At 36.9% G+C, this 24,704-nt stretch overlaps 1 protein-coding gene across 1 annotated transcript; it reads left to right on the forward strand.

Annotated features, from left to right (window-relative positions):
• The first annotated feature begins 2,672 nt into the window (after positions 1–2,672).
• LOC113542591 (deoxynucleoside triphosphate triphosphohydrolase SAMHD1-like) lies at positions 2,673–22,463 on the forward strand. The gene is made up of 15 exons (XM_053229247.1): positions 2,673–2,771; positions 2,930–3,123; positions 12,138–12,207; positions 14,045–14,205; positions 14,677–14,786; positions 16,065–16,132; positions 16,372–16,539; positions 16,761–16,861; positions 17,034–17,145; positions 17,258–17,349; positions 18,830–18,930; positions 19,648–19,793; positions 21,252–21,284; positions 21,981–22,085; positions 22,290–22,463. Exons 1-15 carry the CDS (start codon positions 2,673–2,675, stop codon positions 22,461–22,463), a joined length of 1,734 nt encoding a protein of 577 aa, XP_053085222.1.
• Positions 22,464–24,704: the final 2,241 nt, after the last annotated feature.

The following is a 24,704-nucleotide window of genomic DNA, read 5'->3' on the forward strand; positions in this document are numbered from 1 at the left end:
CTCTCCCAAAGCCAGTGTCTCCTGTGTGCACGGGGACATCTGGGAGGATCCAGCAGCCTGTGTCAGAGTGAAGCACCAGTCTAAGGAGTGGCCGCTCCCCGCTATTTGGGCCTTATCCCAGGGCTCTCCGTGCCATTCTCCTAGGTCGAAACTGGCCTGGATTCCCCACCACCAGAGCCCCGAGAGCACCATGGAAGAGGAGAACCAGAGCAACGAGACCGCAGGTCCAACAGACCTGCATAGTCAAGGGCAAAGGAGATGCCAAGGCGACGTCAGCAGGTGAAATCTCCATCCCCATTAACCCTGTCACGTCTGTGTTTTCCCAGGTTGCCCAGGAAGGGAACTTCGGCCAGGAGCAGAAAGAGGACACCAGGTTAAAGAACTGCTGGGGCCAGGTGCAGATCCTTGAGGGGGTCTGCCAAAACCCTGAGCAGTGTCTCCCAGCCGCCTACTTCCTGGTGCGTGGGGGCCTCCTCTACTGCAAGACAGAGTGGTGAGGCCAACCCTGTGAGCTGCTGGTGGTTCCCCGCAGCTGTACCCAGGCCCACATGCACCTGGCCCATTTGCACCCGCTGGGGGGGCACTTGGCAGCCTGTAAGACCCTGAAGAAGTTGAAGGAGGTCCGCGCCTTCTCCCAGCAGTGCCCCCAGTGTCAGCAGACTACCCCCTATAAGCCTGCTCCTGTGCCCCTCATTCCTCTCCCCATTATTGGTGTCCTCTTTAAGAGGGTAGGCATGGACTTCCTGGGGCTGCTGCTGAAGTCTGTCCGGGGCCACGAATATAAATATTGGTCATCGTGGACTATGCCACTCGCTACCCCGAGGCACTGCCACTGCGGAAGGGCACCTCCCAGAACATTGCCCGAGAGCGCCTGCTCCTCTTTAGCCAGGTTGGAGTTGCAAAGGACATCCTCACCGACCAAGGTACGCCCTTCATGTCAAAACTAATGATGGATCTGTGTCGGTTGCTGCAGGTGAAGCACCTGAGGACGTCCGTCTACCACCCCAGACCGACAGGCTGGTGGAACGCTTCAATCAAACCCTGTAAATTATGCTCCGGAGGATGGTAGATGAGGAGGCGAGGAACTGGGACCTTCTCCTCCCTTACGTCCTCTTCACTGTCTGAGAGACGCCACAGGCGTCCACCACGTTCACCCCCTTTGAGCTTCTCTTCAGATGGTTACCTTGGGGACTGCTGGACGTGGCCTGGGAGGCTATGGAGGCTGCCCAACAAGAACAGAGGAGGGCCTACAACCATCCCACTCAACCGTGAGAATTCAAGCCTGGCAATAAGGTCCTCCTCCTTCCCAATGCCTCCTGTAAATTCCTGGCTCAGTGGCAAGGCCCATTCACAGTCCTCAAAAAGGTGAGCCCTGTCAACTACCGCATGCAGCAGCCAGGTAAGTGCACAGACACACAAGTATATCACGCTAACTCGCTGAAAAAGTGGACTGATCCTGCCCCTGTGGTGTCTGCGTTTGCGAGCCTTTCCACAGAACCGTTGAAGCGTACCTTGATCCACCGAGGAGAGGAGCTCACCCCGGAACGGAACCAGGAGTTGTCTGAGCTGGTGAACCAGTTTGCCGACGACTTCTCCTCCACCGCAGGCTTAACGCATCTGGTACACTACGACATATAAACCCCCCCGGGAGTCATGGTCCGACAGCACCCCTACTGCGTCCCAGAGGCCCGCTGCAAAGCAGTCGAGGAGGAGGTCAGCCAGATGCTCTGTGACGGTATCATCAACGAGTCCACCAGCCCCTGGTCCAGCCCCATCGTTGTGGTGCCCAAGCCCGACAGGAGCATCCGGCTGTGTATTGACTTCCGGCGACTCAACCAGGTATCTGACTTAGACAGTTACCCCCTCCCTAGGGTCGATGACCTTGACAATGTTGTCATTCACTCCTCCACCTGGTCCGATCACCTCCACCATCTCAGGGAGGTCCTGGCTGAACTCCGGGCTCACCGCCAACCCCAAGAAATTCCACCTAGGACTCACCGAGGCACAGTACATGGGGTACTGCATCAGCAGGGACTCCTGATGCCCCAGAAGACGAAGGTGGAGGCAGTTAGAGAGCACCCACGGCCAACCACCAAAAACAGGTACGTGTCTTCTTGGGGTTGGCTGGATACTATCGCCGTTTTGTGCCCAACTTTTCCTCAATTGCCTCTCCCCTCTCAGATCTCACTAGGAAAGGCCAGCCAGACCGGGTGTGCTGGAGTCGGGAGACCGAGCAAGCCTTCGAGGAGCTGAAACAGGCGCTAACGAGTTCTGCCGTCCTGATGAACCCCGACTTCAGCCTCCCCTGAAACATCGGAAACAGGTCTGGGGGCCGTATTGTCACAGATCTTTGAAGAGGAGGAGCACCTAGTCCTCTATGTGAGCCAAAAGCTGGCCCTGCTGAGACGAGATATTCTGCTGTGGAGAGGGGGGCCCTGGCCATCAAGTGGGCCATAGAGGAGCTGCGCTACTACCCAGCTGGCCAACCCTTCACCCTAGTGACCGACCATGCTCCTCTACAGTGGATGGCCTAGGCCAAGGACATCAACGCCAAGGTAACACAGTGGTTCCTCTCCCTGCAGGATTTCGATTTCACCATGCAACACCGAGCGGGGGCTCAGCATGGTAATGCGGATGGGCTCTGCCAGCGGTTCTACCTCTGATCCCATCACATGCCGGCAGTAGGCTCGGAGCTGGGGGGGTACTGTGAAGACAGGCCGGCAGCCCACGCACAAAAGAAGCCCAGCGTTCCTCACCTGACTGCCGGCAGGGTGCTAAACGGACACCGCCGATTCAGCACCCCCATTGTTTTGGACAGTCTGAGTGCACGTGGCTGAAGGCGTAGTGACGGAATTCCTGGAGGCCACTCTCAAGGGAGGATAGGTGAGGCTACACACCCCACTAATGACCGTCTCTTTCTTTTCTCCAGAAGCAGACATCAAGGAGGAAGAGCCCCTACCTCTGCACACCGACCTCAGCCCTGCTTGAGAGTGACTGCTGTGCCCCTCCGTCCCGCCGCAACACCGCTGCTGTCAGCTCACCGCGCTCAGCTCCGGGACAACACCAACCTCCCTCCACTTCACCAGCCACTCTCACCTTCACCTCCACTTCCTTCTTGCACAGGTTGTTAAAATAAAGAGCATGTTCTCCACACTCCTGCCTCCTGATGTCTGTGTTCAGCCCTCCTGTGGTCCCATCTTGTCATGGGGCAATGAGAAAATATACAAAATAAAATCACTGCATTATGTGTACAATTGTATTCATAAGTGTCACACACTCATGCATTTGTGTGGATTCCATACAGTAGTAGAAGCGATGATGATGCCAATTGGTTATTTAATCATTTAAGGCGCATCATATTGCCTACCAACCTTGCTGTATAATTAACTCTATAAAATACCTTCATGGCAGTTTCACTGAAGACCAGGTCTACCTTTATTTTTCTTCTACTGCTGTAAAATTCCAACGTTTTAACAATTGTCCTGTTTCACACCATTGCAGCTGGTAGCCAGTAAAATACAATTAAACAAACTACACTATTGACGTCTTGACGCAGCTAAATGGAGGCATGGGCAGAAGCCTTTAGCATTACTGCACAGTTGCAGGAGGACACCTTTCTCTTTATTACACTGATGCGCTCTGTAATCCTGCAGTTATCACTGAAAGCCCTTTTGCTTCAGCTCTCCGATTCAAAAGGCAAATGCATTGTACTGGCTTTACCAATGAACCTTGTGCTTCAAAGGTGAATAAATGAACAAAGCACAGTCCATAATATAGATTTTTTAAATTATAATAATGTAATAACAATATAATAACAATAATAACTTTTATGATTTTCTATTCCTGTAGCTCTTTAATGCTAGACCTATCTGTATGGGGTCATAATATTTTAATTATCATATTTCTCAATAGGCAATTTATTAGCAAGCAGTTTATTACTTGTTTGTTTAAGTCTCTTCATTTTTGTTAATTTTGGTGCGCTATCATGTTGACCGATGAAAACACTTCCCAGCAGTCTCAAATAAAAAAAATAATGCTGAGACTTTTAATCGGTTATTTTTGTTTAGTAGCTGATGGCGTTGGCCTGATTAGCTTTATGACATAATTATAAACTTAAAAAAATTCAGAATGCCAACAATTACCATTACAATCACAAAAAAGAAGTAACTATGAGACACTTTATACTCTAGAAAAGTAGATAGGGAGACTCAGCGCACCAAGTAGGCCTGTACAGACTGTAAATTCTTTAGGCTTTAGAAACTACAAATAATTTCCACATTTTGAAAATATGTGCATTACTAAGCTAGAGAAAAATTCTCTTAATCGGTTAACCATAAGGTAGCTTCCAAAAAGGAGGCAAAATGTTGAAAATTCCTAATAACAGTTTTTAAAAATATTTGACCCTTTATGTTATGATGCATGTTTCAATTTCAGGGTTACCCAGTCCATGTTCCCTGCCCAATTTGCACCGTGCATGGCAGTTCAAATTAGGCAGAGGAGGTGGATCAGGTAGCTGAGGAGCTCGGTATACTGGAAATTGGCTGAAAAACTTTATTTCTAACTTCTGGTGCAATCCCTGGTTTGGTGGAAAAAAAACATTTTCTAAATATCTTATTGCTTAGAAATAATAAAGCATGAAAAATATACACGTTTGACAATATAGGAAGTTCAGAAAATCCAATTTTGCTATAGCAGACACATAACTCAGGTGGTTTGATTGTCCAACATGATTACACACCAAAAATAATGAAAATGACTTCCACAAACAAGTAATTAGTAGTTGCCAGCTGATAAATATCAAAACACAGAGCTTATACTTCATGTTGTGTGAGTGTATTGAGAGTCCTTATGTACTGTGGTGAAACTGAGTCAAGGTGTGCATGATCAGTAAGCAGGAGAGTGTGAACGATACAATGAGTGTGTGGGTTGTCTCACTGAGTCCCAGTGCTGATGCTTCAAGCAAGCTTTGTAAAAGAAAAAAAAGAAGAATAGTGGTCTTCTTATTTGTTTGTTATATTGTAGGCCAGTCAGAATAGTTTAAACCAATCGGGTCCAATCAGGCCAATCAGCGAGGTGGTTTAATGTCCTTTTACTAATCTATTAAACAAATATAAAAAATAAATAAAAATAACAAAAGTAAGCCTTTGTGTCAGAAAAGAGAAGAATAACCACCATGTAAGCCTTTGTGTCAGATATAGTACAGATATGGATATAACCAGTTAAAGACAGATTTCCTTCACTAATCTGATTCAAATCCATGATTGCCTTCGTAGCGTTTTGTTGATATAATGAGATGCATTTAATGAGATGCATTTAATGAGAGGCATTTAATGGCATGAGATTCAAAATGGCACAACATGCTCCAGGCTCAATTGCCTTTGCCTAGCACCAAGTAGCCTGGATGTTAAACCTGAATTTTTTGTATTGATTTTTGGGTAACACTGTTCAATAACTCAATGTTATCAATGTTAAGTAACTATGCAGGAACAAAGCAGGAATGAATAAGTCTTATTCTTATAAAATACTAAGACCCACTAGTTAATTACTCAGCAAGTATGGTAATAGAAGTTTATTATTAACTATACAGTAATAAACTTAGTCTTAGGCTGTACATTTCTAAAATGTAAATATTTATATGGCTTAGAAGAGCACAGGGTTGTAGTGTTATTTTTATTTAGCCAGTCAAGGTCTTAGGAGTGAAATGAACAACAATAACCTTCAAAAGTACAAAGCTGTAATGTAGCAATCAGTAATAAATTCTCCATTATTTGTTAGTAAAATCTGTTTTAAATAATAAAAATTAGTAATGATTTACCATGTGTAATACTATTCCACATCATTATTAACTACTGAAGAACAACACAGTAACACTTCAGTCATTACTAGTGAGTTTCCAAGTGTTTCACTTTACAATACCATTCCACATCTTCATTCATACATCAACTACTAAAGATTAACAGCAAGGATATAGAGCATATACATATGATAAAACAGGGGAGGAAAGCTTTAATAAAAACAAACTTTTATTTTTTGTGCAGTTGATAACATAGATGAAGTAAAGCCATTATACCGATGGATAATGTGCACGTGTATTTATGTCGTTTTCCACAATTAGTGCAACTGTGCTGCTGAATGCCAGACACATATGAAATGTTAAGCAGATTTATTGAGGTCTGTGTGCTTCAAAATCACACTTGGATGAGGTTTTGGTGAGACAGAAATAATTTAGAACTTGTTACCAGCACAAACAGTGTGATTAAAAAGCGCTCCTTGTTGTTATGCTAACGTTGACACTATATACCATGGTCCCAGCATGAGCATAACTTGGATTGGATTACATGTAACATGAATAGTCTATAAATGCATAGCTGTTCACCTCCTTTCATGTTATTGGTTGTTTGCCATTCATATATTTTCTGCACAACACAGTTCATTTTCAGAGATACAGTGTGCTATATTCATTATTAGATTTATCTCTGGAAGAACATCCTTTTTCATCCTTCTTATTTGCTGCTGTTTTGCATTCCCTGCTGTCTAATGCCTCTCCCTGGTTATGATGGAAATCAAGGCAAAACATTTTTTTATGTCAAATGAAACAACCTGTTCTCCCAGTGGGCTGTAGCTAGACAGCAGCACTACCTTGGATGCTTTTTTAACAACACGTTCTTGGCAATGCAATCACACTTGCTGAGATTCTGTGATTGTGGACAGACAATTTTTGAGGTGTGTGTCCAGGTAAGTCCAGGTGTTCATTTAGAACTGTGTATATGAGAATATATATATATATATATGTGTGTGTGTGTGTGTGTGTGTGTGTGTTTTTCTTTTTCTTTCCCTAAAAATGTTTGTATTTTTATTTTGTTATTTTTATTACAGAGGGGAAAATATCTGATATAATTTGTCTGTTTTAATAAAAAAAAAAAACCTGTAGATCTTGACACAGCAGCATAGGAGTTCAGCAATAAAAGTGGACAAAATTCTTTGTCCATCTAGCTATCTGCTAAGCAAACTAGCTTTGGGTCTCAAATCACATACTTGCATACTATTCTAGATCATTATTCAAGAGTACTAACAGTAACCAGTGTTAATTTTAAAAAGCTCTCTTGTACCCTTCAAACATACTGAAAGATCTGTTTTGTGTACCAGTCTTCTGCCTTTTGTAAATTATAAATAGTTTTGAATGTAAGGTCAGAGTGTTCAATTTGAGATGCAGCTCATGACAACAGTCATGATGACAGTGGAAAGGTTAAAAGAGAAACAGAGCTCATCAGTCTGTTTAACATCACGTTGTGCATAATATCGCTAAACATTGAACAGTTCGATTTGGAAACCCGATGGCCAGGGATGTTTCAGCACTGATGAGATGTTTAGTGACTGTCACTTTTAATCCTCCATATATACAGTGTGTCTGATGAACCTATTTTCATTTTTGGTTAATTTAACCACTGTAAACTCAAGACTTTCTTATCTGGCATGTAAGTGTGAGACACAGGACAGTCAAATTTTAGACAAATCTTATGTCAAAAACATAAACGACTGCAACACAGTTGAGGACTGTGCTCAAAAGGAGCAAGCCTTCTGGTCTCTTGATTTGGTCTCTTGAGATGAGGCATCAGAGACTGATTACGTAACTGATTATGTTAATTTTTGTGTGGACAACATTCACGCTAAGAAGGGCGTAACTGTATATCCCAACCACAAAGCACATGTAACAAAACAGGTTTGCACTAACAAGAAAGAAGCAACTTTTAGGAATAGTGACTGATTATAGATGAAAATAGTACAAAAGGAACTTAACCTGTCCAGAAGGGATTTCTATTCTACTGCTTAAGACTTGTGCAGAGGAAGTGACCCAAGCTTGGGTCCCTATTTTCCAATATTAATTGGACTTGCACCAATTCCAGAGAAACCTTGTTTAAAGAGAATAATGACTATTGGCCTGTAGCTTTAACATCTTAAGCATCTAAAGTGCTTAGAGAAATATGTGGTATCTATACTCAAAACTGAAAAAAAAGCCATTGTTAAACCCAATTTAATTTGCTTACAGACATGGGCGGGCACTGATGATGTTATTGACACCATCACCCACCTGAGCCTTATGCATCTAGAAGACACAGAAGCATATGCATGCCTGCTTTTTATTGATTTTAGTTTATCACTAAACTGTCTGCAGACCCACCTACTTATTTAACATGTAGCAGCTTAAATTAAAAAATTGAGCAAGGTATAGGAACTTTGCAAAATACTTCTGGGTTGGTGCAATACTACTTGATGTGCAATACTACTTGAGCTATGTAATGCTGGGACTGTGGAATACTCCTGGGGTTGTGTAATGCTGGAACTGTGAAATATTCCTGGGACCATGTAATACTGGTGGGACAGTGCAATACTGTGATTTCGTCACCATGCTATACTGTATACTGTGCAATACTAATGGGGCTGTGCAAAACTGTATGCTGTGCAATACTGATGGAACTGCTCAAAATACGAAATACTGTTTGGTTGGAAAACTGCTAGAAATGTGTACATATATCAGCCTGGCAGGTTGTGTAACTTGTCGTTTAAGCTATTAACGCATGCTGTCCAAGAAAATATTTTCTGAGAGGACAACAAAATATAAAGTATTTCTTTTCTTTTCAGGTGTTTTGCATATTCTGTTCTAATTCTGTACAAATTCTGTCATACATACTGTGCAAATGATAAATAAACTTGACTTGACCCTCATTCCCCTATTCTAACACACTATTTTGGCATACAAATAAGCATTGCCTGTAACCATATTTTCAGCAGTGTAGTATGTTTCCAAGTTTTAAGTACAGGGCAGGGCAGCCAATCAAGAAACAAGGGATTGTCCATATTAAAAGTGTGTCTAGGATATATATATATATATATATATGCATCACTCTGCTCTACTGTTGCATAGCATCAAGCTGTAAGCCAAAGGTAAGCCAAAGTTTATCATGTTTTACTGTTGCTATACATTATATGTGGTTTGTTCTTGATGATTTGTAGATTGTATTGATAAATACCTTACTTCACTTAAAATGATATTGTCAAATTGGAATAGTAAGTGGCTTTAACAAATTCTATCACTTCTGTTGCATTTATATGCATATATTATAAGCAAGTAATACATAGTTTAGTAATTAAAGCTTATTGGTTCATAAAAATGATAATTTTATAAAGTTTTAAAAATACTTCATACAATATATACATATAAGTTAATTGATGCATTAACATTAACAGGTGTCAATTTTAAAAATTACTAATATTATATTTGTTATTGTATATTAGTGCTTTATATACAATAAACAATATATAAACTTTATATACAATATACAATAATATATTATTGTATATTACTGCTTTATAATAAAAGCTTCCTTATTTAATGACAATTATAGTTTTTTTGTTTCTATAGTTTATTGTTACATTTTCAAGCTTTCTCTGCTCCCAAGATTACACACTTAGTCTTATCTTAATAATCACTTATCACTAGTCACTTATCTTAATAATAATGCCATTCATGAGCAGGATTGGATCAGGGCTGAGTTTTCCATAAGCAGAGCAAGCAACGTTAAGATAGTCTTAACTGGAAGACAGAGTGTTTAATGTGATGCTTGCTCTACCATTTACCTGTGATCTTTTTCCTGAGATTTGGGAATTTGGGAAACTTAACTCAGATGTGTTAGGAGCAGAAAAACCTAAATCTTTACAAAGCAGAATTGGAGTAAATCCCTGCCATGCAAATAAACAAATATGTGTTTTCGAATTTCACAATTAATTGATTAATCAAGATTAATTGGTAAGAAGCAGAAGTGTTTCCAAATTCAATAGGTAAAGTCACCAGGGTTTTTTTCATGACACTCATCACTTTTAATTATTTACAAGCAAATTTACCAAGTTTGATTCATTGCTTTAAGCCCTCAGCAACAACTGAATGTGAGAGTCAAGCTGTCACTTAATAAGGATATTTTGATGGAGTTACAATTTAAGAATTAGTTGTACAACATTATGTTGTACACTTTGATAAACTACATGTAATTTTAACAAAGTAACAAAGATATTTAACACCCTATATTAAAACCCTTAACAGGCAGTTGATATTACCTGTTATTAATATGACTAGAACACTTCTCTTGTTTTTGACTTTCCACTCTTCACATTATGAAGGTAAATTATTACAGTAATACCTCCATATTTATGTATAAGTTGTGTTAAAACACGTTACCACGTGGTCACTAAGTTGCTAAACTGAAGTGACTTAGCAGGAGTTCACTGCCTTCTGTCAATCAGCTGTGAGCTGCATTTATACTATTATCCATATACTATATTATCCATAACATTTTTATCAAGATAACTGGTTGTTTTACAACAATTATCAAAAAGATGATACATAAAAATATTAGTTATGATAGTTATGGGCTCATCCTGTTATTGTTGTGAAATTGCACTATTATCCCCCTTCATATCATATCAAAGACTACAAAAACATCATGTCTTTTTTGAATCTTGCATACTTTGCACATCTACATTACACTACCTCAAAGCAAAATCTCCACCTCAATCTTGCACCTGCGCATTTTTTTTTTTTTTTTTTTTTTACTTTTTATTGTTATTGTATTGTATTGTGAATCTGTTGTAATCATTATTCTACATTTCTGTCTCTTAAATTTCTGTCTTGCTTGCCCCTTTATCATTTATTTCTGTTGTTATTATTATACTGCTGTAGACTGCCTAAGCCTCACAAAAAGCATTTCATTGTACATTTTCACTGACACTTGTATATATGACAAATAAACTTGAAACTTGAACTTGAACTAGTGTTTGTGGGAGACTAAATACCTAAAAAAAATTTGACTGTGGTTTTTTATCTGAGCACTGGGATAAGTTTACAATCAAAATTCACTACAAATGTTTTTGCAAAAATAAAACCATTCTACTGGTCCATTGTGCTCAATAGGTGCTTCTACTCCTCACCTTAAATGGGCAACTCAACCAGTCGGTAGACATCCATAACTCTTAAACTAAAGGGTGTATTGGGGGGGAATCTATGAAATTCTGTTGAATGTGATCCAATTAGTAAAATTTGTTATCATTATTATTATTATTTTTACATCTATTTAATTGTGTGCCTGTTAAAGGGTCAATTGAAATTTTACTCATTTTACTTCATTATATATTTAAATGCCACAGCCCCATGTCATGTTGCACTAGACATCATTCCAAAACTATAAATTTATTCTTTTTATAAAATAACAGAGCAGAACATTGTATTCATTCCTGTTAGAGAAATAGAGTTTCAATTTCATGGAAACATGTACATGTTTTCATTTACTTTGCATGTATGTCTAATAGCAGTAAGATCATTTGTACAAGAAAAACACTGGGTGTCTGAAACAATGACTGTATTCATGGCGGGAGCTCTCATGCTGTGAAACATTACCTGAGCAACAGTGAACACTATGTTACAATGGAAACCACAGCATTATTAATTAATATGTAAAATTCTAAATTGTAGTCATATAATTTTCACAAGTACTGTATATTGATTTTACCATTTTCAGGAAAAGGATTTAAAGCTTTGAATCATGACTGACTGGGCTAGTATTTGCTGGCTAGCTGACACTGGTCCATCATACAAAGTATATGTTCAAGGTATAAGTAGCTAATGTAATGTGCCAACTGAAAATGTAAATATTGGTGCTATTTGGTACTACTTGGAAAATATACTATACTAAAAAATATACTATACTACTAATATACTGTTAACAGTTGGTAACATTTCCACTCAACACCACTTTTTTTTTAGGAAAGAAATCCTAAAAAAAAATTAGACTAGTGTCTAATTTATTCTCAACATATCCCAAAATCCCAGCCTGGTAAAAATGGTAAGATAAGACTGTGGCAACAAGTTTTCTTTGTCACCTATGTTATAGTTATGTATAAAAGGAAGCACAAAATTAGCCAATTTCTCAAATTGTTCAGTCCCTAGTTTTCTGACACATTTTCAGATTATTAAGTTTTACTTTTGTTCTAAAGTTACTTTTTACAAATTTGATTAATTATGTGAATTTATACCCAGAATGAGGCACATAAGAGCTCTTCCCCTTATTTTATTGTGTATTTTCTCTTAGACTTGCTATTTCTCTGAAACAAGACTTGAGGCTTGAACAACAAAAAAGAACTATGGCAGAGCAAGCAGAGGTAAGGATTTTGTAAATGTAATAGCATGTATATGTTGTAAGATATGCCAAAGTTTAATACTGTAACATTTTTCAGGACAGAATCAGCAGGGTTGTGCAGAAGGGTCCACTGCAACCTGACTGAAATAAAGAAGTTAATGGAGATGAATGAATAAATATAGCTTTTGGATCATAAATATATAGAAAGGTTATACAGTAGTTTAAGATATATATGTTTACATATTTATATACATCCAGCTGAACTTTCTCAATTCATGTCAATAAAGTTCCCTTAATTTTGTTTTTTCTTTCTCTCCTCTGTTCAATTGAAACAAGGCTCCACGTTCGGGACAAAATACTGCTAATGAGTACAAGGTGAGAGGTTTTGTAGTGACATAAATTCTGTGTTTATTACTAATGTGATGGTTAACTCTTTCTTTTGAAGAGTTAGGAAGGCTGGGTGGCTAGACTTACATTTCAGGAAAATATTTGATGAGACTTAGCAAAAAAAAAAAAATTGCAATGACATCATTGCATAAGACCTAGATACAAAGGCAAGTTACTCCACATGCAGCTAAATAATTTCATATACAAGGCCTAGAATTGCAGAAGGATTTGAATTGCATTCCTTTGTACCTTCGTGAGTCTTTTCTTCTATATTATGTACGAATGATTCTTATTTGCATTTAATTAGTTAGTTTCTCACTGTATACAGAATGGGAAGTTGAAGTTTTTTTCCTCTGTAGTGTCAGTGGCTTTCTTTGTGCTAAGGACTTTCTATTCACTGTACACTGAGTGGCATATATCATCGATGATTTCACGTTCCCTGCCTACTAGCTGTTTAATGAAACTTAAACTCACACCTAGCATCAAAGAGTGGGTATTCCCACCACACAAACATCCATTTTTTTTTGCTGTACCTAGAGGGAGAGGAAGAGCATTGTTGGGTGTGCTTGCAGCCTGGATGAAAGATCCAGGTTGCCATCACCAGATGTAGCATGATGTTGAGACTGCCACTGGTGTTGGCAACCTGGATCTTTCAACCAGGCTGCATCCACACCCAACAATGCTCTCCCTCTCCCTCTTTTGAAAAATGTGGATTAAGGCCAAAGATAATAGGAAGGCCTCAACCAGACTAGCTCTGTTGCCAGTCATTCATGTCTGGTTGAGTCTCTCTCTGCCACCATTTGCATCTGGGTGGTAAAAGGCCATGCTTAATGCCCCATCACCCCAGCAACGTCTATTGAAACAAACCCATTGTCAGCAGTGAGGCCATAAGCAAAAGAGTGATGCCAAGACATCTATCACAACACAGGCAGTAACTGACACTAATTTGGGGTATTTTGTATTGAGATCATAGAGGACTACAAAGAAATATTGGTGCAAGTATCCAAATGAATTTGTGTCTAAGGAATTTTGTTTGTAACATCCTGTTTCTGTGGAAGGTTTCTGAACTACTTTTTCTACATCTACAATTATTGCTGATGTACACAGCAGTTATTTCCTGCATTATATAAATATACAGTATATTAAAAACATCAAAGATATAGTTGTGTGGAATGAATTAAATAATAAGCCTAATATTCACTGTGGTACTTCTTCATGCAATCGTTCGAAACACTCGACATGCAAATTTATTGACACAGCCACTAAAATCACAGGGATCAGTTTCTGTCACTCATCACTCTTCATGCATCATGGCAGGAGTTGTTTACTGTCATTCCTGCAAGCTATACAATTAGCTGTACATCAGAGAAACTATGAGGAGACTAGCTGATTATTTTGTCGAACACAATGGGATTAGCACTGATAGTTGTTGCTATGGGAGTAATGAAGTGAGGACACTTTTTAAATCGCAGATCTTCAATGACTCTGTCCATGGCCATATCAAGATGCATCCTCTGCTGGTAAAAATTATTGACACACCAGAGTTTCAGCGCCTGAAGAACATCAAACAGCTGGGTGCAGGCTATTTCGTCTTTCCAGGAGCTTCTCACAACCGCTTTGAGCATTCCATCGGGTAAAAATGTCAACACTTTCATACTAACATTAAACTATGTTAGGAGGAGGTAGTGGTAGCTGATGTAATAATGTGGTAATAAAACTTGAAGATATATTGATTATACACAATCGTTCATTTTCTGATAATTTCTAGAAAGTTAATGGACCAGAAGATATAAGGAGAAAGAAAGAAAGAAAGATAGAAAAAATGTGTAATTAGTAAATTCAGCTAACAGTTTCTATGCGGGCCTAATTATGCAGTGGATTTTTTTCAATGCTAGCCTTTCTTTGAATGAAAACTATGATATACTGTCATTAAAAAATGTACAATTTTAAATAGTTGGTCATTGATCTTGTTACTAACACAGGTTGAATAGACTGCTGACCTGCATAATATATCCAGCAAAATCATTATGTAATGTTTTGCAATAATGATACCCTACTATAATCAGGTAGTAATAATAATAATACATATTGCTTTCATTCACAGCGTGGCTCATCTGGCAGGGGAGCTCGTACGAAGTCTCAGAGCTCAAGGAAACGATATAACTGACAAAGATGAACTCTGTGTTCAGATTGCAGGATTGTGTCATGACCTGGGTGAGTTATTCAATGTTTATTAATCTATAACAGCTGGCTTATGGCACAACACAAACCAAATAAAAGTCAGACAATTATCGTCTATATTTCTGTGTGATTTACAGTGTAAGTATTTACCCCCTTAACCTTTCCACAATTTGTACTGTTACAACCTGGAACTGAAATGAATATACATATAGGTCAGTATAAGTCATTAATCTACACAAAATAGTCCATATTATTAAATTTGATATCAGAAGTCAGCTGAATGGAGCTTTCCTGTGTGCAATTAAAGTAAAATTAAAGTTCTGGAAAAAGGATACATGAGGGTTTTATTATAAAACATATCCAAACTTTGAACACCCTGCAGAGCACAACCATGATTTTGCCTAGAAGTAGACAAGCAAAAAAGAGGCTATAAAGAAGTGGGGGAAAATTTGAAAGCCTCTCCAACTTAAAAATTTTCTAGTGACCCAGGGCACCTAAAATTTTTAGTTAGCTTAATTAAAGTTCAGTGAACTACTTATTTTAAGTTATAGTGACTGACAAACCCTAAAATGCTGGATTAAAAAGAAATAGAAAGTTGTATCAATTAAAAGTTTTATATTCACCATATGCATCTAGCTAGGACTTACTCATTCTACCATTTCAACCAAACATGTCTGCTTTTTTTGTTAATTAACCTTTGTGGAATGAAAATATTTAGCACCTGCAAATATTAGACATATTGTAAGTCCAATTCAGATGTTACACTGCAAAACGTGGAAAATTTCAAGGGGGTGAATATTTATGCAAAGCACTGTAATTTATCTTTACAGGTTTATAAAGTAATGGCATTTTCTCTCTTAGTTTGGTAATGTCATGTGTCATGTAAATTTTAGGAACCAGACAACTTCTTGGAATTCTTTTTTTTTTGGAAACATATTTTGTTTGTTTATATAATTTCCCTTTTCTTGGGTGTGTATATTTGTAAGTTCAGATTGCATACACAGGGCGTACAAAAATTCAGGAACCAATGAGAGTACCAAGAACTACCACGAATCCAATGTTAATGCTGTTTTTCACCTGTAAAAAAAAAAAAATATATATATATATATATATATATATAAAAATAAATGTCAGAATCATGTATATGTAGTTTAACTCCCATTGGTTCCTGACTTTTCGGACACCCTGTAGATATTGCTTGCGTAATATGCTGTTATATACCTATAACATTATTTTATATTACTAGTAAATGTTGAGAAAGGATTTAATTCTGATAATTAATCAAGCTTCTTGCCTATTTTTTAAATCAAGGTCATGGCCCTTTCTCTCATGTATTTGAGATTTTCATGAAGGAGGCAAAACAAGAACTGAAGTGGGAGGTAAAAAGTCAAATGGTTTACATGCAAATCAGTAAAGTGGATAATTAACTTTTACTTTTAATAAATATTTCCCCTTTTTATATAGCGTCTCAATACATTTTAAGTGTGAGCAACACAAATGTGGAAAATACTGTTAAATCCTTGTACAATCATATAAAAGCAATACCTTTAATTTTTTTTTTTTTTTGCTATAACTTCTCTAATTTTATAACCTATTTTTTTCTGTTCTTATGGAATAGCATGAAGCAGCATCGGTCAGAATGTTTGAACAGCTGATCAAGAACAAAAAGAACAATAAAACAATTGAGAAAATCATGGAAGATGATTATAAATTTGACAAAAACGACATCGAGTTTATCAAGGAGCTCATCGATAGCAAAGCAGTGCCTCATTCAGCAGAAGATACAGTAATAATAATAATAATAATAATAATAGTAAAATGTAAATATATGTAGAAAAAGCTAAAAGATAATGTTAATAATGTTAACTAAAATAATTACTAATAAATACTTATGTACAGCTATGTACTGTGCACTCTAATAATGGGATGCGTTGTATGATAAAAGAATTTTACATGTTGCATCCATGTTTATATATTATATTTTATTTATTATTTTATTTAACGTAGTGGCCCTATGAAGGAAGAGGCAGAGACAAGTCCTACTTGTATGAGATTGTGGCCAATAAACGCACGGGCATTGATGTTGACAAAATGGATTATTTCAGTAGGTGAGTTGTCGAGTTGTGTTTGCGCTCACTGTTTATGTGTGAAGTGCACATTTGCCCTTATTTCATTATGTACAATATTTATTTTCCAATAGATGTAGGGAACAGTATTGTATATGTTATATATATAAAACATGTACAATACATATATATATATATATATTTCCTTTTCCAGAGATTGTCTCCATCTGGGAATGAAAAGCAACTTCTCCCATGAACGCTATGTGATGTTTGCACGAGTCTGCACCAACGAGAAAAATGAAAAGCAGATCTGCATAAGAGACAAGGTAAGCTAAATGTGGGAATCATTTTTATTATAAAGTATACTATAAAGTCTATTGTAAAGCACATTTATATTTGATATAAAACCATACTGAAATTTTTTTTTGTGCCTTTCAGGAAGCACTGAACATGTATGAACTTTTTCACGTTCGATACCTGCTTCACCACACTGCCTACCAACACAGGGTTAAGGTGGCAATTGAAATGATGTGAGTTCACCTTTAAAATCAGGCAACACTACATAATCATATTTGATTGAAACAGAGAAAATATGATTGTACAAAACACATTTCTTTTATTTACTAACAGTTCCCAAATTAATCTATCACCACAGAAATTTCTATGCATTATAATAATCATAATAATAACTGAAATTCTGACTGAATAACTGACTCTTGTCAAAAGTTTACACATACTTGCTTTGCTTTTTATGCATGTACTGCATGTTTGATTTCTCTCCAAAGTGGCTCAATGATGTTGAGGTCTGGAGACTGTGAAGGCCAGTCCAGAGCCTTCACATTCTTCCTCTGTAGCCACTGAAGGGTCAACCTGGGCTTGTGCTTTGGATCATTGGCATGTTGGAAAGTCCATGTGCGCCCCCAGATGCAGCTGATGCATGCAAATTTTTCTCCAAGATTTTCTGATAGTATGACACATTCATCTTGCCATCAATTTTGACCAAATTTTCTGTGCCACTGATAGCGATGATGTAATTCTCTTCATAGGCCTTGTTGATCCCTCGCCATACATAACATTTATGTTTGTGACCATAAAGCTTTCTTTGTGATGTTTATGTTTGTGTCCATAAAGCTACTTTATTCCAGAATTCTAGAGGTTTCTCGAGATGCTGTTTGGCATATTGCGAGCGGGATGTTTCATGGCGGTGGCAAAAAAAAATAGCTTTTTTCTGTCAACTTTACCATGTAGCCCATTTTTGTTTAAGCATCTCCTTATTGTACAGTCAGAAACAGCCACCAAACTTCAGATACAGGTACAGGTTTCAGATAAGCCTGTATTTGAGTAGAAATTGCTTGATAGTTTTTCTTTGCATCTCATACAATTTTCTTTGCAATTGTGTCAGAAACGTTAGCTTCGTCTACTTGATCTTTGCTTGGTATCCACAGAACCACTGGTTTTCCACTTCTTTATCAGAGTTTGAATAATGCTGATTGGCATCCTTTGGATCTTTTTATAACCTTTTCCTAATTTATTATGTTGAATTACTTTTTCTCGCAGATCATTTGACGGTTCTTTTGCTTTGCCCATATTTTAGTATTCAGCAAATTCAGTACAGGCATAGACTAAATGCACAAGGCTTCCCCAATAACTAAGAAATACACTGACAATTCATGCACATACATTAATTGCAATCAAACAAAGCACACATACAGATTCTTAACCTTCAAAGTGACAGGCCTAAAATAAAAATGTAAACTTTTGATGAGGGTCATTTGTGTAATTTCAATTATTGTTATGATTAATATAATACATGGAAATTTCTGTGATTATAAATAGCTTCCTCTCAAAACTATTACTAAATAAAGGAAATGTGAATTGTATGATCACTTATATTTCTGAAAAAAAAAAGTAAATATTTTACAAATTCTGCCAGAGGTATGTGAACATATGAGCAGATCTGTATGTTATAAGAATGCATGTTTTCACCATGACATTTCCCTCTTTTTTCAGGATTGTTGATGCACTTTTGGCAGCTGAAGCTGACTTTATGTTGGATGGCATGAAAATCTCTGCGGTACCAAATGAACCTAAAAAATACCTGAAAATCACAGGTTCTCTTTTCTAGTTCTATATTTCTAAAGTTGCTCACTATCATAAGTATATGAACCATTCTGATCATGGTCTGAAACAACTTGGCATAAAATCAGACTTTAAAATTAATTTAATCAGACAAGTATGGCATCTACAGGATTTTTGTTACCTATTTGCATATACACTCACCATCCACTTTATTAGGAACACCTATACACTTGCACATTCATGCAGTTAACCCACATTCATGCAGTTATCTAATCAGCCAATCATGTGGCAGCAACACAATACAAAAATCATGCAGATACAGATCACATTAAATATCATAATGAAGAAAAAAAAATTTATCTCTGCGAGTTTGATTGTGGTGTGGTTGTTGGTACCAGAAGGGCTGGTTTGAGTATTTCAGAAACTACTGCTCTCCTGAGATTTTCACACAGAACAATCTCTGGACTTTACACAGAATGGTGTGAAAAACAAAAAACACTGAGTGAGTGACAGTGGGTGGAAAAGCCTTGCTGATAAGAGAGGTCAGAGGAAAATGGCCAGATTAGAGCTCTTAGGAAGAATATAGTAATTCATATAATCACTCTTTACAAAGATTTCGTATGTTATGCATTCTGAGATGCTTTTCTGATCACCATGGTTGTAAAGAGTGCTTCCTGTTAGCTCAGTGTCTCAGATACCCAGTATTGATTACTGGAGTCTTGTTTAGTTTTTCCTCTTCTGTTTTACAGATGACATTCTTCAGGAAATCAAGCACTCAGAACAAGCAAAGGACATCATTGAGAGAATTGAGAAACGTGATCTTTACAGCTGTGTTGGTAGCAAAATCTTCCAGCCTGAGGCGCTGGAAGATTTGAACACTGCAGAACAGCAAGAGGTTAGTCACATTAATATTTACTTGATTGCAGTTGTTAATATAGCGTTACAAATTATTTTTAACACTATTGTCGCTGAGATATGAACATGCAGTAAAGACATCAGCTAAGGTATCAGCTAAGCTACAGATGGGCTACTCTTTAGTGGAATAAAGAGGACAGGCCTGCCTGCTTTCCCACCTGAGAGTGTCTTGATACAGGCTTATTTGGTTTTACTTGTCAGTGTTTAGCCTGCAGTTCTTAAATGAAAATAGGAACATTAAATGTAACTATAAATGAATAAAACATATTCCATTCTCAATTAATAAAAATATGTAATCATTGGCAATATTTTCTAGTGTAATAGCAATAAAGCCTACGCTGTTTTTGGGAAGATAATAAAGGTGTAACCCGGCTATATTTGAAATAAGCTCACTTGATTTCGTGTAACAGGTCAATTTGGGCTGGGGTAAGTTCCATTAGCGAAATTCGGGTGCAAATTATTTCTGCTAATTCAAGCCAGAATTGCTGAATAAGGTTCACATGCGTGCACAAGATATATAATCAGCACTAGCAGTCGAATAAAGATGCAGTGAAATGGCAACGCATGAGAGAGTGTTCTTTTTTCATTTCAGCTGACTTATAATTAAATTATATAAGAGTATAAGAACATTATTGCAAAGAAAAGCAACATAGTGGCAATTAACAAAGTATATAATTATATGACAGAATAAATGTGTAAGAACATGTAATTAAAAATGAATTAATAAGATTTGTTCTATAGTCAAAACTAACCGGCTTAATACACAATTGATCTCAAGTAAAATGTACAAATCATAGACTATGACAAGGTCACATAGCTAAGAATTTCTTTTGTTGTAATTGAACTAATTTAAAGTCAGATTTTACTTAGTTTACTGTGATTCTATTAGAGCCAGTGATCTATATTAGAGACTGATCCTGTTAGTTCTGTGTTAACTGTGCTTACCTTTATTAATCCTTATATACTGTTCATATTCTGACCCTTTACAATATGGACCAAGTGCTGTTCCCAACCTGCCTCAAGATTAGTCCCCGTGCCAACTTTCGAGTTCCAATTTTCTTCTTACCTGGGAACAACTATAACACTCAACAATTAATGGGGGTATAATGCTAAAATGTTTTGAAAGCCAGTGAAACTATATTATTTATGTATTTTTTATTTATTCATGTGGATTGTAAACCATATGTGTGGGTCAGTAGTAATGGGGCATCCACATCATTTGAATATTATTTTATTTATTTATTTTTTTTTTACAGTCACCTGAAACACATGAAAATATAACAGTCAGATCTGCGATGAAAACAATACACTATGTGTCTGTTTGAAATTTTTATTCAATGTTGAATATTTAACCTAAGTGGACCTGTGTGTATGTGTGTGTGTGTGTGTGTATGTGATATAGAAAGTGGTGACGTACTGGCTGAAGAGCATCCAGAAGCCAGAGCTCTCTGAAAAAGACTTCAGAGTCAGAGTGAGTAGAGAAAAAAATCTTATAATGTGCAGTGTTTTAATACTTTGAGATTTTTAGCTAAACTCCTGAAATCGAGAACATCAAGCCCCTCCACTACTTTTCTTGTGGTTTACTGTGATGTCCCCCATAAGGTAACACTTGATCTTGATCACAGACTTTCAGAAAGGTAAGAGATTACACTGAGAGGTTTACACTGAAAAAAATTCAAGGATGTGTGTTCACAAATTTCTGTTCATCACAGAAAATAAGCCTAGGCCAATGAGTTTCAGGTGGAAAAATTGATTTTTTTTCTATACTTTTTCTTTTACTGAAAACGATAAACGGGTCAATCTGACAAGGGTTAAACTTAATGCATGCAGAAACCATGAAGTGCATGTAATGGAACCCACATTCAGCTAAAAAAATAAAATGAAGATATAATGATTATAATATAATGAATGTATAAATATTGAGTATTCCATACCACTTTAAATGAAAGCATCATAAGGTATGCATTAATAGTAATATCAACATTCATTAAGTATTCATATATTTTACATGACAATTTCTCTGATTACTACTGCATATCATTTTACTCTAGAAAACGTTTTCTTTGATACCAAAGTCCACATTAAATTCAGTCAAAATTACTTGCACATTTTTACTGTCCCTGACTACTGCTGGAATGAATAATAACTATGTCACCATCTATTTCAGCCTATTAAAATAGACTATGGAAAGAAAGAGGAAAATCCCATTGATTCGCTACGATTCTACAGTAAAGATGAGAAAGATAAAGCAGTACCACTGTCTGCATATGAGGTAGGATTCCTATTTGAGCATTAGTGCTCAATGTTTTAGTGCTCTTGTTTAACTTTTTTCTATTCAATAGGAGAGGTTTTCTAAAAATGTATACTTAAATTTGCATGTATTTTTAAGGCTTGTTCATTATGGCCAATGACGTACTGAACTGAAAAAAAAAGCATTTTTTCACACACCGTGTGTTAATACCATGTGTCTCTCTAGGTCTCTTACATTCAGCCAGGGATCTTTTATGAAACCAAGGTCATGCTGTTCTACAAAAAAAAGCCTGTCCCAGACCTAAGCAAGGAGGACATCAATTTGTTCTGGAAGATGATACGGAAGCTTCCAGAACAGAAGCATGGGGCACCACACTCCAAAAGGCCAAGACGCCAATAAGAAGATTGAATGGGAAATTTAAAAGTCCTAAATTAGGTGTGTTTTCAGGTGATGGGTGTGTGCAAAGCTTCCATTTTGCAGTCTTGATGTTCCTATCTTTAGTCCTTGAGTAAATTATATAGGAAGGTGGTAGCATCTTGTTTAAAGATTAAAAGAAAGGTTTAGGTTCATGTTTTTTGTGTGTCGGGCTTCAATATTTTTATTTGTTTTTCCACTCGTGAGATTTTCGTATAGGCATTATGTAGTCGAGTTTCTTTGCAAAATGATCAGGCAAATGACTAGGCCATAGGTGGATGGGTTATCTTTAAAAGTGAAACACATTTGTGCAAAAGAATCAATATAGTTTGAATTATTCCTGTACTGACACTGCTAATAGTGTAGTGGTATGTAGTAGTATGTAGCACTATAATATATTCACATCTATATGTAGCACTATATTATGTTCACACCACTATAATCATAGTATAACAAGGTTTTGAATTAAGATTGATATATGATTGATTTCTGTGTGAACAAAGTGAAAGGAAATATACTATGACTACATCACTGTACCGCATCACTTAATATACAATGAACTATTGTTTGATTAAAAATATTTATCTCTGATCACATCTGTGCTAGTGATACTTTAAAAAAAAAAAAAAAAAAAAAAAAAAAAAAAAAGAGTTAGAAACCTCTCATGCAAAATGGAAAACAAAAACAACCTATAAACATATGTATTATTTTAACTTGTCAGCTTGTTATAAACCTGCCTTAGCTGTTGGGATGTATAATTTTATATGCATATAAAAATCACTAGTTCCATGTTAAAATCAATCATATACTGGCTTTTAAATCTGTAGGGACACATCAGGCCATCAAAATATGTCTATAGATCACTTCAACATACACAAGACAGAGACGGAAGGATGTGTGAGCAAGTTTAATTAGCATAATACAAAAACAGTGGCGACGATCGGAATTAATTTTAGGGGCAATGAGAAAATATACAAAATAAAATCGCTTCATCATGTGTACAATTATATTCATAAGTGTCACACACTCATGCATTTGTGTGGATTCCATACAGTAGTAGGAGTGATGATGATGCAAATTGGTTATTTACTCCTGCAGTTATCACTGAAAGCCCCTTTGCTTCAGCTCTCCGATTCATAAGGCAAAGGCATTTACTAGCTTTACCAATGAACCTTGTGCTTCAAAGGTGAATAAATGAACAAAGAACAGTCCATAACATAGATTTTTTTTAATTATAATAATGTAATAACAATATAATAACAATAATAACTTTCATGATTTTCTATTCCTGTAGTTCTTTAGTGCTAGACCTATCTGTATAGGGTCATAATATTTTAATTATTAATTTTTTGTTAATTTTGGTGTGCTATCATGTTGACCCTCCCAGCAGTCTCAAATCAAAAAGATGATGCTGAGACTTCTGATTGGTTATTTCTGTTTAGTAGCTGATGGCGTTGGCCTGATTAGCTTTATGACATAACTATAAAAAAAAAAAAAAAAAAAAAGTGTGAAAATTACAATCACCATTACAATCACAAAAAAGAAGTAACTATGAGACAGTCTAGAAAAGTAGGCCTGTTCAGGCTGTAAATTCTTTAGGCTTTAGAAACTACAAATAATTTCCACATTTTGAAAATATGTGCATTACCAAGCCAGAGAAAAATTCTCTTAATCAGTTAATCTTAAGGAAGCTTCCAAAAAGGAGGCAAAATGTTGAAAGTTTAGACCACCATACTCCATACTATTCATAATAACAGTTTTTAAAAATATTTGACCCTTTATGTTATGATGCATGTTTGAATTTCAGGGTTACCTGGTCCATGATCCCTGCCCAATTTGCACCGTGCATGGCAGTTCAAATCAGGCAGAGGAGGTGGATCAGGTAGCTGAGGAGCTCGGTATACTGGAAATTGACTGAAAAACTTTATTTCTAACTTCTGGTGCAATCGCTGGTTTGGTGGAAAAAAAACATTTTCTAAATATCTTATTGCTTGGAAATAATAAAGCACAAAAATATACACGTTTGACAATATAGGAAGTTCAGAAAATCTAATTTTGCTATAGCAGACACATAACAATACATAAGTCATAAGACACGATACCATTATCCCTACTCGAACCGTACACTGCTATCCGAACAATAAACCTTGGATCACCAGTGACCTGAAAGATCTGTTGAACAAGAAGAAGAGGGCCTTCAGGTCTGGTGACAAGGAAGAACTAAAA

The sequence above is a fragment of the Pangasianodon hypophthalmus genome, chromosome 24, assembly GCF_027358585.1.
Source record: "Pangasianodon hypophthalmus isolate fPanHyp1 chromosome 24, fPanHyp1.pri, whole genome shotgun sequence".
Classification (NCBI taxonomy): domain Eukaryota; kingdom Metazoa; phylum Chordata; class Actinopteri; order Siluriformes; family Pangasiidae; genus Pangasianodon; species Pangasianodon hypophthalmus.